This window comes from Cucumis melo, chromosome 5, assembly GCF_025177605.1.
Source record: "Cucumis melo cultivar AY chromosome 5, USDA_Cmelo_AY_1.0, whole genome shotgun sequence".
Classification (NCBI taxonomy): Eukaryota; Viridiplantae; Streptophyta; class Magnoliopsida; order Cucurbitales; family Cucurbitaceae; genus Cucumis; species Cucumis melo.
This window is the reverse complement of record NC_066861.1, coordinates 24,167,697-24,186,585: the sequence shown is the minus strand read 5'-3', so window position 1 is coordinate 24,186,585 and position 18,889 is coordinate 24,167,697. Positions and strand designations below refer to the sequence as shown.

General features: G+C 35.2%; 1 protein-coding gene across 8 annotated transcripts; it reads right to left on the bottom strand.

Annotated features, from left to right (window-relative positions):
• Positions 1-1,963: 1,963 nt before the first annotated feature.
• On the bottom strand, positions 1,964-11,121 carry LOC103492970 (uncharacterized). Of its 8 annotated transcripts, none has more exons than XM_051085403.1 (6): positions 10,835-11,121; positions 9,308-9,383; positions 4,372-4,485; positions 4,153-4,254; positions 2,774-2,859; positions 1,964-2,219 (listed from the first exon to the last, which is right to left on the bottom strand). In XM_051085403.1, exons 1-5 carry the CDS (start codon positions 11,002-11,004, stop codon positions 2,815-2,817), a joined length of 507 nt encoding a protein of 168 aa, XP_050941360.1. In that variant the 5' UTR covers positions 11,005-11,121; the 3' UTR covers positions 1,964-2,219; positions 2,774-2,814. The 8 variants fall into 8 exon arrangements, with proteins under 8 accessions (XP_050941360.1, XP_008451808.1, XP_008451800.1 ...); XM_008453586.3 differs by lacking the exon at positions 1,964-2,219 and adding an exon at positions 2,435-2,620; XM_008453578.3 differs by lacking the exon at positions 1,964-2,219 and adding an exon at positions 2,435-2,601.
• Positions 11,122-18,889: the final 7,768 nt, after the last annotated feature.

Here is an 18,889-nt window from a genome sequence, read left to right as displayed (position 1 = left end):
AACAGCGGAGGAGATGGCTTTTTGAACGACAGTCGATGGTGATAACCGGTGCATGAGATGGAGACGGTGACGGTCGAAGAACGTGTCCGACGGCATGCAGCGAATGAGGGGAACTTGACACAACAAACTTAAATCTCCGTTCTGGACGCACGACGCCAAGGAAAGATCTCGATTTCGCAACGGTCTTGATGAAAAACACCGCGAGCGACACTGGCGGCGATGGTCGAAGAAAGGGCAGCCCAGAAGAAGAAGAATGAATAGTAACACATGTAAACCGAGGTCTATTTAAGAAAATTAATAATAATAAAATTATTACTATTTTCTTTTCTTTTTACTTATTCTTTTCCAAAAAATTTCTTATCTTCTCAAAATAATATAGATCCTTAAATAGTTATATTATGAAGATAATATAATTATCTTAACTTTATAGTTCAATTAATTATATAATCATATATATAATTAATCATAATTTTCTAAAATATAATTCCACCACAATTCACTTACAATAAATCTTTCATAAAACAAAAAATTTCAAATCTTCAAACTAACTGAATATTCTTTAAAAATAATTTAATTAATCAAACTTCCCACGAAAACAAACAATTTCATATATATCTTAACTAATTATATTAAATAATTATATTACGAAGATAATATAATTATCTTAATTTCATAGTTCAATTAATTATATAATCATATATATAATTAATCATAATTCCCTAAAATATAATTCCACCTACCACAATTCACTTACAACAAATCTTTCGTAAAACAAAAAATTTCAAATCTTCAACCTAACTAAATATTCTCTCAAAAATATTTAATTAATCATACTTCCCAAAAAATAAATAATTTCAATCATTAATTCAAATAACACCCAAACTAATTTTAATAGAGTTAAAATTAAACTTAACATAATTAAATAAAAAAATTATCTTAATTTAAGGCGTTACATCCGATCTACTCCAAATTCCTATCAATTATGTTATGTGAAAGTATCTAGTTTCTTCCATTCTTAGAAATTGTGTTATGTTTGATTTTTTCTAATAGTATATCAACTTTGTCGTGACGTTTATTAATTATAATCAAAGTGTATCATTAAACTGATAAAAGTAAAAGTATATTAAATGCATTGATAAACCTATCATTAGTATCTCTATCAAATGTGCATCGATGGGGTGATATTACGCGACATTTTTCATCTTTTATATGTAACTTGGACTTCGTTTTTATATATTTTGCAATTAACAAATATACAAATATCGTAGGTTACGAGACTAATTAGTGTAATATGTTTTGTGCCTTTTACAAAATATCTAGAAATGAGAACAAAGTCACAATACGGTAACGTTTCGATCCTCTTAGTCTTTCGTTTGTTAGAGAGAAATCTTCCCTCTTTGTTTTATCTATGTACGGTTGCGTGTTTGTTTTAATAGATTTTAGATTCTCAATAATAGATAAACATTTTTAGTACTCATTGTACTAAGCTCGAATTCTTATTTTCTTTAATATCTTATCATTGGATTTTATGTTCTATAAAATTGTAGTTTGTAAATAATAATAATAATAATAACAGTATATATAGTTGAGTATGAATGACCTAATAACAGTATATATAGTTGAGTATGAATGACCTATACGTTTATAGTAAATAGATTGGTGTCTTATCCTAGTGATCCTGTAAATACAACCTACTTTGTTATAAGTCATTTATGTGGAAGCGATGTGTAGGGATATTTTGTACAAAATACAAACCTAATAAAATAGTTGATCTCCTTATAATTCCACTCCGTCAATTGAAAGAGATTAATATTTCACAAAATAATCGTATATAACTCTATTTAATCCTAATTGAGCTATATGAACTTCTACAGGAAGAGGGGAATGTAATTTCCCAAAATGGAATTCACTCTTTACTTACATTGTAAGTACATGAGGTATTGTAATGTAAGCGCACGAGGAATTCTCGAGTGAATTATGAATATGAATTTAGTAAGTAGATGAGGAATTCATGAGTTATGAACTTAAAAGACAATGAGACAGTTCTTTGACTTGTTGTATGGGTGAAAATGATCTAAGCCACCAACTCAATATATCTACTATTCTGGAAAATTTCACTAGATAAAATAGCAAGTACATAAGTTTCCCTTAAACATTGAATCAGATACTTGAACAATGTTTCATCCCCCTCATTCGCCTAAAAGAAAGTTGGTTTAAATCTGAATAATAAACAAATTATTAATTAAAAAATTAGTGATGTTAACAAATATAGAAGTAACCATAAGGGTAAGTCGAATATTTAACCCATTGTTTCTTCCTAGGATCTTATGCAAAATGGTTATATCAATGAACCCAACCTATCCTATGGATTATAAAAACGCAACTATAGATCTACAAGGTTTACTCTATATAGTTAATTAATGTAATTAATTAATTAAACTCAAATCATTGAATATAATTAATTAATTAATCTTGAATCATTCAAGCTTATAGACTTCACAAGAGGAGAATATTTTAAAAAAATGGTAGTACATTTAATTGTATTGCCAATAGAATCCTTCAAAACAAAGACCGTTGGAACCTGCTTCTTCATCTCACTGCCTTCACGATTAAATGAAAACTTTTGTATATGAAATATGAAGAAATCAAATTAGACTTCAAAAGAGAGGAGAATATCCTCAACACCAGTATTTTTTTTTTACAGCAAACAAGCAATGACTTGCTTAAAAATGTTCTCAACATACTAAACTTTCAAGGGTCGAAAAGAGAATACCTCTTTCATTCAAAGATCTCCTTTTCCCCTCGAAGATGCTTCTACCGTATGAAGAAGTTGATAAGGATGCTGAAGTAGTCGGCCAACTGGAAAATAAGTGAAGAAAAAACATAATATTGGACTACTGAGCTATACACATGTCGGTCATCACATCTCACGGATCTATATAGACTGTAGTGTTACATTTTCACTAAAGCTTGTTTACTGTTTTCATGGAAACAGTTACTGGAAAATAACACACATTGGTCATCACATCGCATCTCATCTCTATAGACTGTTATGTTATGTTTTCATTTTTAGTTTCTTTGTTTATAAAAACTAAGCTTGTTTACTGTTTTTATGGAAACTTGAAAACTTACACCTAAGTTTAAAACAAAAGCTATGTTTTGTATAGCTCCTTTCAAAACTAAGATTGTTTCCTATTTCATGGAAACATATTTGAAAGCTTAGAGAGATTATAAAAACAAAAGCTATACTTTTGATAACTGCTCTCCTTTTAAAATTAGGAATGAAAAAAAATGGTGGTAGCAAAAACCAAAAACAGAAAATTGAAGGTTACCAAAAGAAAACTAGAAACAAGGAAACATAATCAATGAGTTCTCAATTTCTAGAAGTTTAAAACCCAATATAAGATTATTATCTACATTTTCTTTAAATTAAAAAAAAAACACTCAGTGAAAGATGAAAGGATATAGAAAGAAGTACAAAAATAAGCCAAAAACAAAACAACATTCAAACCCAATTACAGAAAGGAGTCCAATCCAAAAGAATAATGGTAAGCTATATCCACAACACAAAACAAAACAAACAAACAAACAAAAGCCTATCAACAAACGCCCACGAGAGGAATTAAGCCTAATCAAATCCCAAAGATCCTCTCCATACCAATCCACCTATTGAAGAAAAGCTGATGTTCTTCTCAAGCCACATGCTCAACAACAAATCAAAAAAAGAAGACCAACAAAGAATTTTAAGGACGATTCAAGAGCACCTCCTCAAACATCGAACACCAACCTCTAGGATAGAAAGAGAAGAGAAGAGGTTCAAAAAGATTTGATCCTAAATAGCTTAGAGAGCCTAAAACTGAAAGACATAAGAGGTTACTAATTATTAGAGTTGAAAAGCTTTAAAACTCCGTTACTTTTGTCCAACCCTTCCGCATGTGATGAAGCTTTCACCTCCATGTTCACTCAAATGCATAATGGAGACTACCTCCTAACCTTGTAAATTTTGGTAGTTAATAATTTATCCAAGTTTTTTAAGCTAACACTCCCAATCACATAAAGTAATCAACAAACTTTCTAAACCAGCGCAACCTTGTTGAAGGTAAGAAAGGGGAACAGGGTTAAAAGAAATGTCAAGAGGCTATAACTTTTCACCTGTGCTAGAATTCCTTTTCCGGTTTGACCTTCAATGACAAGCCCAGCCGTCAGACCGATCATTGCCCATGCTCCATTAATCGCTTCTATTTGACGTCTTCTCTGCATTTACATTTTCAGAACATTATTTACAGTTAGTCTCTTCTCTGAAAATATCTTGGGGAACCATCCATATTGTTTGTAAACAAGTTTTGCATCATTGATGATCACTTCCTTTACCTTGAATTTCTCTTTCGCTTTGATCTTTTCCATTTCTTTTGCCGCCATACGTTTGGCTTCCAAGGGGTCTACCATAATCACCTGTTTGATTAACCCATCTTTAGCAGGCGAGACCTGAATAATTGGCATGTTGTAGAATAAAAACACATAAACAACTTAGAAAGTGACTTTAATTGGAGAACAAGAATTAAACCATTCAAGTTAAATATAATGAAGGGTGTTACTATACTATACTGTTCAGGTATATTAAATTACACGAAGGAAATGAGGAAACATTGCAGCTTCATAAAAAAGGGTATAAAAGTAAGTTTAGGCATTCAATCACATATTCTCCAAAGTAAATAAAATTCATAAGATCGAACAACTAGCATAGGAAGAAACTGAACGATAATCTCAACTGCAATAAACTTAAATTTAAGGAACCAGACAGATAACCTCATCAAATTTTGTTGCAATCTAAGAGATGCTGAAAGATAGATTATATTGGTTGTAGTTAGAGCAAAATATGAAATAACTCTCTTACTTTATTCGATACAATAGAGTTCAATATATATAGACATACGTGGAAAACCTAAATAAAGACTAGTAAATCACTATGAAGGACAAAAGACTAATAAGCTCCTATAGTTACCTATATCCTATAACACTCCTCCAGTTGGAGAATATATATTAATTATGACCAGCTTGTTAGTTGTTACAAAGGTACTCAATTTGAACTCCATTCAAAACTTTTGTAAAATATAACCTAATTGTTCTCTAGTCTTCACATATTCGATAGACATCAAACCTTGTATGTTCCCCGGACAAAATGACAATCAATTTCAATGTGTTTTGTACGCTTATGAAATCCTGAGTTAGATGCAATTAGGAGAACAACTTGATTGTCACACCACAACTTAGTCAGAATTGTAGTATTAAAACCCAATCAAGAGTTGATGTAACCACATTATTTCACACATTGATTGTGTCATTGCTCTGTATTCTGACACAACACTTGATCACAAAACTACGTTTTGTTTCTTACTCTTCCATGAAACCAAATTGCCTCCAACAAAAACTCAATACCCAAAAGTTGATGTTCTATCTTCTATTGATCCTACCCAATCAGCATCTACAAAACGTTCAATGCTCATATGACCATGATCTTTATATAAGTTCCTATGTCCAAGTGCAGCCTTAAGGTAACATAGAATTTGTTGTACTACATCCCAATGCATCCCAATGTTTCACTGGGGGTGAGGTCATAAGTTGACTCACAATGTATTACTGTAAGGTAATTTAACTTCCCAACCAGTCTCATATATCTCTTAGGTTCCTCAAATGGTTCTCCATCTTTTAATAGTTGTCGACCATGCATCATTGGAGTACTACATGGCTTGGCTCCCAAGTTTCCTGTCTCAGATAGCACATCAAACACATATTTTCTCTGTGACAAAAAAATACCCCTCTTGCTTCTCACTACTTCAATACCCAAAAAGTACTTCAGCACTCCCAAATCTTTAATGTGAAATTGACTTTAGAGAAAAGATTTGAGAGACAATATACATGTTGTGTCATTGCCGCTTATAACAATATCATCAACATAGACAACAAGTAGAATAATTCCACTCATAGATCTTCGGTAGAAAACCAAGTGATCCTATTTGCTTTTCTTGATCCTAAACAGCTCAAGTGCTTTACTAAAATTTTCAAACCATGCATGTGGACTCTGCTTCAACCCATACAAGAATTTCCAAAGGAGAAACACTTTATCATTCTCCCCCAGAGCAAAAAACCTAAGATTGCTCGATATATACTTCCTCCTGAAGAGCAAAAAACCTAAGATTGCTCCATATATACTTCCTCCTGAAGATCACTGTGGAGAAAGGCATTTTTAATGTTAAGTTGATGTAAAGACCAATCTTGAGATGCTGTCATAGAAATGAATAACTTGATAGAAATAAGCTTAGCAACAGGAGAGAATGTATCAAAATAGCCAACCCCATACGTCTAAACATAACCTTTAGCAACAAGGCATGCTTTTAAAGAGCTATTAATCCGTCGGGTTTAACTTTAATTGCAAGCACCATTTGCACCCAATAATCTTCTTTCTTGCAGGAAGATATACTAAATATCAAGTACCATTATCATCTAAGGCATTCACTTCTGCAATCATCACATTGCGCCACTCAGAATGAGACTAAGCTTCATGAACAATCTTACGTATCGAGACAAAGTCGAGAGATCTAACAAACAAACATGTAGGAGATGATAGTTGGTCATAAGATACACAAGAAGCAATAGGATAAGTGCAAGAACATTTACCTTTACGAAGGCAATGGGAAGCTCATCATTGATCTTGGTTCTGATAAAAAAGAGTCTCTTAGGACAAAACATTCACCTGGTGGTTATTGCCAACAAGAGTAGACTTCAGGTATAGGTGGACGACTAGGGGCAAATGGTGGAGGAGACAGATCGGAGGAGGGAGATAGAGACGTGAGAGTATAAAGAAAAAGATCATCTTCCTCCCCCTGACTCATACTAGGAAAAGGAGTAGTGAAAGGCTTATCCTCAAAGAAAGTGACATCTCGAGATACAAAATATCTATTCAAACTTGGACAATAACATTTACATCCTTTTTTACACGAGAATAGCCTCAGACAATAACATTTACATCCTTTTTAAAGACTTGGGGTCTAACTTTGACAAATTAGGACGAACATCTCGAACAAAACAAGTACAACCAAATATTTTAGGCTCAATAGGAAACAATGGTTTTGTTCGAAAGAGAGTATGATAAGGAATCTGACCTTGAAGAACAAACGAAGGCATTCGGTTTATAAGAAAACATGTTGTAGAAAATGCAACTCAAAAATGCTTTGGAACATGCATTTGAAAGGATAATACTCCTGCAGTTTCAAAAGGATGACTATTCTTTTGTTCCGCAATCCCATTTTGGGATGCAGTATCAACACAAGATTATTAGTAAATGATTCCATATGTACAAAGGTACGAATTAAGTGCTTTTGAAAGATACGCACCAGCATTGTTACTTCTCAAGGTTTTAAAGCACACATCAAACTGTGTTCGAGCTTCAGCATGGAAATTGCAAAAATGAGAAAGTAAATCAGAACAATTTTTCACAAAGCATAACCAAGTCATGTGAAAGTGATCATTAACAAAGGTAACAAAATATTGAAATCCAGTTTTGGACACAACTGAACATAGACCCCAAATATCATAATGAACTAACTCAAAGGATGAATTTGCATGTTTATCAACACTAGGACTGGAGCTACGACGACGAAATTTGGGAAACTGACATAAGTCATAATTCAATGAAGACAAGTTATGAAACTGAGGAGAAAGCATTCTTAAGACTGAGAGAGATTGATCACCAAGACGACAATGGGTACCAAAAGGAGAAACAACTCCAAAACAAGCAACGACTGTTGATGTCGATACTTGGTGACCAAAACTGTAAAGTTCTCCAAATTCATGTCGTCCCCCAATAATCTTCTTTGTTACAAGATCCTAAAACGAGCAGTAGTCAGGATAGAATGAGACAACAATTGAGGTCATGTTAAATGACAACTGAGGTAAATATAGAACAGATGACGGAAAATGGGCCTAGGTGACATTTACAATGCCGGATCCAATACCAGAAGACTTTGATCCTTCTGCTAAGGTAACACTAGTAATGGATGTAGATGACATAGTTCTAAAAAATAATTTGGGATTACCTGTCATTCGAAGTCTATAACCCATTATGTAGAGGAGGAAAAGAGACAATGATTTATGTCACTTGAATTAGCAATGGTTGTAATACAGGCACATGCTAATGATGAAGGAGATGCTTTCGACGAGTTTTGGTACTTTTGAGGTTTAGTAGACAAATCATGGATGGATTGAGCTCACAATTAAACCAAATTAGACATCACTATGGAATCTTGTTCTGTTGATGTACCCATTGGTTTAGGTCCCATTGAGAAAGGGAAAATCTCCCGCCAAACCCAACAACCACACCAAACCAAATGAGCAAAAAACAGTCATAGAATGAGCAAAAAATTGACACAAAATAGACCAAAACAACCACAACACCTATAAAAAATCAAATTTCTTTCAAATATCAATACACCCAAATGGATTTCATCAGAACTGAAGGCACAAACTTATCAGAAACCAAGATTTGAGACGCACCTAACCAACGGCGGTCCAAATTGGACCAAATTAGCAACAAACCTTAAGAACAAAAGGGTATATTTCCAAAGAACCTCACACCCGATTAGATTTCAAAGGAATCAAATGCACAGACCAACCAAAAAACACAAATGGAGACGAACCCAACCGACGGAGCACAAGACGGATTTCCCACACCCTCCCACGAGCCGACGCATAGGGGACAAGGCAACGTCTTCTGGCAACGCGTGAAGCTCACACATGGCTTCTTCCAACGAGGGACGAACTCAGACAAGGGCGAACGATGGTGGCGCTCCTTCTGAGGTGGGTAGTGTCAACAAACAACCACTCGAACTTGGTGACCCAAACTTAAACCCTAACGGAATGTAGTCGTCAAAGAATAAACAAATAGACAAATGTTTTAAACCCTAGATGGCTCTAATACCATGTTGTAGTTAGAGCGAAATATGAAATAACTCCTTCAGTTCATTCTATACAATAGAGTTCAATATATATAGACATACATCAAAACCCTACATAAAAACTAGTAAATTACAATAAAGGACAAAAGACTAATAAGCTCCTACAATTATGTATATACTATAACAATATTCAAATCCAAGTGGGTGTGGAGAAAATTTCTCTAAATATATGTTACCATAAAGGATCACCCCCCTCCCCCCACATTAATCTCTATGACATACCTACAAAATCTTTGACCATATTCAAACCAAATATATTGCCATTAAACATGTAGAAGCCTTGAGTTGAAGCGTACATTAGAGATTCGAAATGCTTGACCCCTCGTTCTGTGGGTACTTCTGCCAACATCTTGGTCCCTACTCCAACCCAACCTGGAAGGAAAAGGAACTATAAAGAATGGTACAGCAATTAACAACAAAAAAAATACTATTTCATGAAAATTAAATTAATTTTTTTAAAAAAAATCAAAGATCGAGGCAAAAATAAATTAAACAAATTTATAGAGTATTGTTTCAGTTCCTTTCTAGGTCTTTGCCTGTTTGTTAGATGACACTTCAAAAACAAGAGTTGTAACATTTCCCATGACCATCCCTCTCTCAATCATGCTCCTTCTGACCGGATCCTTGTTGATATCATTTGGAAAGCCAAGGTGTCAAGAAAGGTGAAAGTTTTCATGTGAATGTGTATTCAAACAAAACAATGTACTAATGATCGGCTACAAAAGAATCCAAGACCATGTTTACAAAAGACAGGCTGGAAAACCCCGGGCGTCTCTTCTTACATAGTGTTGTCGCCAATAGCCTCTAGGCTAATCTATTCTAGACTTATGGCTTGCCATGGTGCTTTCCTGACTCCATTAGTGAGGATATAATTCAGCTGGGGAATGGTTGTGTAGGACACACGGGTGTTTAGCTTAAAACTCTGCCATTCTGGAGAGCTATCTTTATCATGCTTTGTATTTACAACCACCAGCTAGAGAAAAGAGTTATGAATAATGTATTTACAACCACCATTTTTATCATGCCCTTCACAGAAGAAATGAATAATGAGCAAGGGTTACAGTAAGAGAGAGTTGTGAAGAAGACTCACAATAGAAGATGATCAAGCTAGATGTACTGGTTTAGTGATTGGAACTCATTTAGATGTTGTATAAGAGTTTCTTGGTCTAGAATTCTTATCTGATCCTATTTGTAACTCAATTCTAATGAGATCACATTATTTCTGATTAAAGTACAACCACCACCACATGAGTTTTACTATCAGGTTGTAGATCAAGATGGAAGAGAAAACGTCAGAACAAGTGGCATGCTTCAACACAAGTAATGCAATTATGTAAAATTAATTAATTAATTTGATCATCCCCAACTCATGAAACTCAAATAAGCATGACACTTACATCCCCAACTCATGAAAGTAAGCGCCAAACTTCTCCAAGCATGACCAACGAAATCAGAACATGGAAAAACTAAATGCCTTAACCAATAACCAGAGCAAGGAACTCAATAATTCCAAAACGTGAGAGAGAGAGAGAGAGAGAGAGAGAGAGAGAGAGAGAAGAAGAAGAAGAAAAGAGAAGCTTCGATTCATCACTCTCTAACTTGTAACATTTTCCAGAAACCATCAAACACCAATTGGTGCAAAGACTTTGACAACATACAAAAGTTTAGATACAAATCCCCAAATTTACAAAGAAATTTATTCATGAAAAGCAAGAAAAGAAGCCCAATTACACAGATAGAATCCACATGCCAGGAAAAAGGGGGAAGGCCCATCAATTAGATCGATTGGTGAAATGGGTATCTGAAGAAGAAGCGGAAATTACCTGGAGAAAGTAGCAGAAGGGTGACTATGGCGGAAAGAGAGGTATTGGGAAGGCGGAAGGTTTCCTCCATTGATGGGGAGAATCAGCGAAGCAGAAGCAGCAGCCATCTCCAAAGTGCAACTTTTTCTTGCATGAATGCTTATCCATTTATAGATTTCAGATGCCCACATTCAACACTTTATCTTATAGAGAACGACATTTGTGCAATGACGCTCACTGATGGCTGTACAGAGCTTGTTTTAATCCAACCAAACGGATATATCTTATATTGCTCGTCTCCACAATATTGGAATGAAATGAAATTGAATTGGTTGAGTCGAAATTGGGCTTTGCCCTAAATTTTCGGTCGTTTTACTATTTAGATATGATACATTTTTTACCCTAATGCCCTTTTGAAACAAAAGTACTTTTTTGGGTTTAAGTACTTTGGGATGCTTTAATTCTTTGTAATCTAAAAGATATGATTTTTTAGTGTTTCTTATGGTTTGTTTAACTATTTATATTTGGGAAATGGCCAAAAATGGGTTAAAAAAAGAGGTTTAAATGAATTTTGGGACAAGTTTTCAAAAGAAAGACTTTTAGGACAATTTGGGTGTGAATGGACAAAAATGCCCTTCTTTTCCTTTCCCTCTTCCACGTTTGCTTTCCCTTCTCTCCATGATCGATTCCTTCTCTTTCGCGTATAGTTCCCTTTCCCTTCTCTTTTCTTTCGCGTAGAACACCTAAACCTACTCCGCCCATCATCGCTTGGCCTTCGTCGCTTGCCCTTCGTCGATCGTTGTCCAGTGCATTTCGTCGCTCCTCTTCGAACCATTCAATCAACTTCGAGCATTTTCTCTTATTTGGGTGAGTTTCATGTCTAACCGATTTTCAATTTATCTGCTGTAAGTAAATGTTTGGTTGGGGTATTTGGTGCTATTTTCATCCGTAATTGTCTGGTTTTTGGAATTGGACTTATTTGTCGTAAATTAGTTTAGTCAAAGTTTGGTTTTTGGTTCTTAGAAAGTTCAATGGGTAGTGAAAAATGAATTGAACTAGAGGATGAGGATTTAGTTGGATCAAATAGAGGAGGAGTAAGCAATAGGAATAGAAGGAATGAATGTTTTTTTTTTATCTCGCACGTATTTTTTTTTATCTCGCACGTATCTTGCACGTTCCAAACTTTCACTATTTATTTCAAAATCAACTGGGTACACCTCCTAATCCATTTAGAGTTATTCTTTGCATGTTTAGTAACTCTCTTAGGCACTCATGCTTTATCTCGCACGTATCTCGCACGTTCCAAACTTTCACTATTTATTTCAAAATCAACTTGGTACACCTCCTAATCCATTTAGAGCTATTCTTTGCATGTTTAGTAACTCTCTTAGGCTCTCATGCTTTATCTCGTACGTATCTCGCACACATCTCGCACGTTCCAAACTTTCACTATTTATTTGAAAATCAAATTGGTACACCTCCTAATCCATTTAGAGCTATTCTTTGCATGTTTAGTAACTCTCTTAGGCCCGCACACATCTTGCAGTTATTTTTGTTATTTCTTTACATCTTGCACGCATCTTGTAGGTTCTTAAGTTCAAATCAATTTTTGAAGATACAAAACTACTTAAGGTAGTTTAAGGATGGCACATGTTCGGATTTTAGTGCGTCACGGTGGTGCATGGGATGAGGGACGAAGAAAATATGAAGGATGAGTGTTAAAAGGCATTGTTGTCAGTAAAGAAATAACGCACAAAGATTTACAGTATGAATTATATGACCTTGCAGAAGTTGACCCTACAAAGTTCGACATAAAGATAAGATGTATATATGAGATCAAAGGGGAAAAGGAAGCTCCTCCATTTGAGTTAAGCAATGACCGTGATTTGAAGTTTTATATTCTTAGTGAAAATCCATTGGAGGTCCCCCTATACTTATCATTTGAGCCTACAAGCAACCGAAGCATGAAAGTGTTAAACAAAGATTACAATTTAGTATCTGGGAGCAACCAAGTTCAAAATTTAAACCCCCATCCTCCAATTGGAATGGATACATTAGATGAGAATGAAGTTGATATTGGTGAAGTTCAGGTTGGCTTGTGTGATAACATGATAGGGACCAATTCGGCTATATGGGAATCATATGAGTCATATCATTCAAAAGATGATACTTTTACATGGGAGTCAGTTGAGATGTATAATGAATTGTTTGACATCCCAGAACAAAGAGATGCTCCTACAAAAGATTGCAAAGGAAAAGATAAAGTTGACTACAGCTCCTTTAGTCGGAAGTTGAAGACAAAAGGAAGTGGCTGGTTCGAAGAAAGCTCTACAAGTGAAGAGTTGGATGTAGGACAAATCTTTTTTTGCAAAAGAGATTTGTCAATGAGATTAAGTGTGTTGGCAATGAATTTTTTTTTTCAGTTTGTAGTAAAAAAGTCTACAAAAGAGGTTCTTTTCGTTAGATGCATCGACAACAATTGTGGTTGGAGATTGCGAGCGGTTAGACTGAAGGATTCAAATATATTCAAGATTAAAAAGTATGTGAAAGTTCATTCATGTTCTCTTGAGTTTTTGAATCGTGACCATAGGCAAGCAAAATCTTGGGTTGTTGGAGAATTAATAAAGTCCAAATTCAAGGGACCCGGTCGCATATACAAACCACGTGATATCATAGAAGACATAAGGCAAGACTATGACATAAATATGAGTTATGAGAAAGCATGGCGTGCCAGAGAAAATGCATATGAACGAGTGCGAGGGTCTCTTGAAGAGTCGTATAATCTTTTGCGTAAATATGGTAAAGCACTCAAATTTACAAATCCAGATACAATATTTCACATGGAACTCGAAGATGATCGTTTCTTTAAATATCTTTTTATGGCTGTTGGTCCATGTGTTTGAGGATTCTTAAATTGCATTAGACCGGTCATAGTCATGGACGGAACATTTCTTAAGAACAAATATTGGGGTCAGTTGATAGTGGCCGTTTGCTTAGATGGTAACAATCAGATCTATCCTCTAGCCTTTGGAGTAGTTGATAGAGAAACAGATGACTCAATACAGTGGTTCTTAGAAAAATTGAAAGGTGCAATAGGGGAGGTGCCTAATCTAGGCTTCGTGACAGATCGGAAAACATGCTTCTCCAAGGGTATTTCATCAATTTTCCCCTCTGCATTCCACGGTCTTTGTATCCAACATTTGAGTCAAAATTTGCATGATAGATATAAGAATGACACGGTTGCTACTTTGTTTTATAATGCATCGAGAACATATCATGAATCAACGTTTGTAGAAGCATGGAGACATCTTCTTGCATTTCCTAATGGTTCAGGAAAATATTTAAATGATGTTGGAATAGCACGGTGGTCTCGTGTTCACTGTCCAGGAAGACGATATAACATGATGACAACAAATATAACAGAGTCCATGAATTCTATACTGAAAGAACCTAGAGATTTGCCTATTGCTTCATTCCTTGAAAATGTTCGAGTTTTGCTACAATGTTGGTTTTGGGAGCGTCGAGAAGAAGGCATTAAAGTGACGTCTACATTGACCAAATGGGTAAAGTTAGTTATTCAAAAGAAACAAGAATGAGCTTTGACAATGAAGGTCAACCCAATTGACTGTTACCAATTTCATGTCAAAGATTTAGATAAGGAGGAGGTCGTAAATCTTCAGACTAAAGAATGCACTTGCAAGGAGTTTCAAGCTGAGCAACTACCATGCTCACATGCCATTATTGCAGCACGGGATCGTAATATAAATGTTTATAGTTTATGTGCTAATTATTACACTAATGAATGTTTGTTGGCTGCATATGCGGAGGCCGTCTACCCAGTTGGGAATCAGTCAGATTGGAAGACAAGCGAAGACTACGTACATATGACTGTTTTACCTTCGAAAGTAGTCAAAAGAGTTGGTCGACGGAAGAAAAAGAGGATTCCAAGTGTTGGTGAAGCTCCAAAATTGCATAAGTGTGGTCGGTGTAAACAAATAGGTCACAACAGATTAACGTGTACCAATCCAATTTCATATACCGACAAGTCGAGCATACAAGATTAGAAATTTCTCTACCAATGTACTAATTATTACACTAATTAATGAATGCTTGTTAATGATGTGTTTTCTTAATGATTTGTCTCAACATTCTTACTTTCTGTGCTTCCAGATGGATGAAGAAGACGAAAATAACAATTGGCTTATTCATTTAGGAACACAAGAAACTGGTTTTAGGATCGTTTAAAAATAACTAAACATTCGTTTAAAAATATCTAAATGATCGTTTAAAAATAACTAAACGATTGGTTAAAAACAACCAAACAATTGTTTGAAAACAACTAAACGATCGGTTAAACAAAACTAAAGTAAACGATCGTTTGATAACAACTAAATGATCGGTTGAACAAAACTAAATGATCGATTAAAAACAACCAAAACATCGTGTAAAAACAACCAAACGATCGTTTGAAAACAACTAAACGATCAGTTAAACAAAACTAAACGATCGGTCAAACAAAACTAAACGATCGTTTAAAACAACCAATCGATCGTTTGAAATTAACTAAACGATCGATTGTAAACAACTAAACGATCGTTTTAGTTTTAAACGATCTTTTAAAACAACGAAACACACCTGCGAATTGTTTACAACCGCGACTCAACATTTCAAAAAAAGTACGCGAATTTACAATATTGCCCCTTTGGTAAAAACAACCGATATATACGTTCCGCCTTCTTCGTTCGTTTTTTGTTACTTCGCAATACACAACCGCACTGATCACTCACCTTCGTTTTCTCTCAGTCCATTGTTCTCTCAGACCATTTTTGTCTCAGTCCATATTTTTTGTCAACGTCAAAAGGTATTTTCCCGAACTTTTCCTACTATACGTTACACTTTTCCTTTCTTTATATTTCAAACGTTTCGACTTCTGTCTTGAAAAACTATCATTGTGTTCTTAAATTATTATTGTGAAGCGTTTAGGGTTTCGGATTCGACTTCTGTCTTCAATATAGTTCTCCAGATTGTTAAATTTATTACTTTTTGATTAACTATATTTTCAGGATGGCTGAACCTAGTGACAAGTATTTCCCTGCCACTGTGTCATGCCAAGTGCACAAGATCGGCAGTCTTATTAAGGATAAACTGACCAAGGAACAGCTGCAAATGTTCGACAAAATAATTTTTGGTCCATTGCTGAATATGAACATGGTCTTCAACGGCCAGTTGATCCATCATTTCTTGTTGAGGTAGATACCTGAAGACGGTAACGCAGATAGAATCTGTTTCTCAGTTTTGGGGAAGAACGTCCGTTTTACCCAAAAGGAATTCAACATCATAACTGCATTATGGCCAACAAACAATCCAATGGAGAAAGATTGCGATAGCAAGCGCCTGCAAAGTCTTCTATTCGGATCAGAAAATAAGAAACTAATAACATGCTTGGAAATTGAGGAAATTTTCAAGAATTTTGAGTTTACAAATGATGACGATGCTGTGAAGGTCGCCTTGGCTGTCTTTATAGAAACTGTGATGGTCGGGAAGGATAAGAAAATACAGTTTGACATGGATATTTTGGGAAGAGTTGATGATGAAGAAGCATTTAAAAGCTTCGGTTGGTCAACTTTCTTCTACACTCGTCTGCTCAACAGTTCAAAGACAAGTCTCCAAGGAAAAAAAGAAGCATACGAGCTGAAGAAGACAACAAGTTCCAAAGCAGTGTCATACTACAACATCAAAGGGTACGTGCTTGCTTTTCAGGTGATTTTTATTTGTTTATACACTTTAAGTAAATGCCAATTAAACATCAAAGTTTAACATATTTGTTTAAATGTTGTAGGTGTGGGCTTATGAAGTACTCTCAACTGCAAATGAGCACCTGGCTACAAGAAACAGTAAGGGATTAATCCCTAGGATATTGAGATGGAATTGTACGCAAGCTCCATCTTACAAAATGCTGCAGAAGAACATATTCGACAACAAAAATGTAAGTAAAACTTGTCAGTGATCATTTAATACAATTACACGATCGTTTAATACAATTACATTGCATACTGTTGTTCAACCTAAACTGAAGATGTCAACCCAAGAGAAGGCTTCCATGGAGAGTCGAATTCGAGGGGATGATAACATGCAAATGAAGGACGATGAATCCATTGGAGCAATGAAGAACAAATCATTGGAGCAATCAGACTCATCTCCACAACTGTCACCCCAAAGAGAACAAAGTCAAACAGTGGCTGACCAGGCTGAAATGCATCCAATCACCAAGAAGAAACATTGCAGATCAAAGAAGTCAAATGACAAAGAAGAACAAAGTCATTCAAAATCCTAACAATTGTATTTTTTTCTTATTCTCATTTTTTTCTCATTTTGTTTAGGGAACATCAACAGGAATGTGGTAGTGATATAAGCATAGACGGTAGGGATGCAGACTTGCTAATGACTATAAGAGATATATCGGATAGTCTAAGTGCTAAAATTCAGAAAGAAACAGACCTGCCACAAATGATTACTACCCTTCCACTTGTGAGCCAACCTCTTGCACTTTGTGAATTGGCTCCATTGGATAAAACTGTACAAATTGTAAATGAAGAATCTCAACTGGTATGTATACACAACAAATTTGTAGTCGTTTGAATTAATAGTTTGTTACTTGTTTAATACGATTACATTGCAGGAAACAATGCTGGTGGTTGATGTCACAGACCGTTTAGGTAAAGTTGTGAATGGGGTTGATAGGTAAACACTTGTACGCTTCCTACGGGCGGGCCGAACGTGTGGTCATTGAGTGAGAAATGGTTCTATCTCTGTGACGTCTTCATCAAAATGAGTACGAAGTTTTTTCCCACTATCATCAATTTGAACCTCATCGTCAACGACATCTATTGGCTCCTCTAAACCAATATCAACCTTCTTCTCCAACACATCGATTGGCTTCTCTAACTCAATATTAAACCTCAACCAAGGAGGTATACCGACGGTGTGAACATCTTCGCCGCCCTATGGAAGCTCATAATGCATTAGTGTGGATAATGATAGAAATTAAACATCAATATTAGCAAGAACATGGAACCAAACCTTCTTTTTAAGTTCAATGTGTTCATCCTCCTTTGGCATCCTCAACCAAGGGTACCGCCTGTGTCAACATCTTCGGTCTTAGCATTATCCACTTCTTTACTTTCTCATGTATGATCTACTAAGCCTTCAGACACCTTGCGGTCTCTTTCATCACCCTATGGAACCTCAAAATGAATTAGCGAGAATATGCAACTTAACGTATGAGTAATTACCAAATATGAAACAACTAACGTCAATACACTTAACAGTTTCATTCCTAACCTTTCTTTGAAGTCCAATGTGCTTCAATATGGTTGACATCAGGCCCTTCAATTCGTCAATATATGATTTTATACTACTAAGTTGCCCTTCAACAACCGCTACTCGATCTTGGAGATTCCGAATAGCCTTTTTCATCTAAGTCTTGGACTTCTGTTTCTTACTCTTTTTGAAGTCATCTTCATCATTAACAACTTCTCTTACTCTTTTTGAACCACCACTCTTCGACTGAATAATGGTAGATGAGCGAAAGTTTTCAAAAAGTTCACCTGAAGCAATTTTCAACTGCTCCTCTTCAGGTGTCATCTCAATGACCGCCTTAATTATAAATTGCAAATAGAAAAAGGAAAATGTATTTAGGACAAAGAAATAAACACAAATCATGCGATCCTTAAGTAAGTTACTATTGCTTGCTACTTACCATTGGCGAGTCAAACATCTGGCTTATAGTTTGGGACTTTGGTGATTGTTGGCACACCCACCTCAACATTCGTGGTATGGCATGATCATTTACTTTATCTATACCACATATAATGATGGTTGATATAGACTCATATGCCCAAACCTATTCGACATTTGACAAACAAGTTTAGGAAGTGCCACAAGATATATATAGATATATAAACAAGTGGTTTCACAATCGTTTGAAAACAACTAAACGATCGTTTAAAATAACTAAACGATCGTTTAATTTTAAATGTATGCATAAGTTTTGAAGTAAGAAGTAAGAAGTCACAT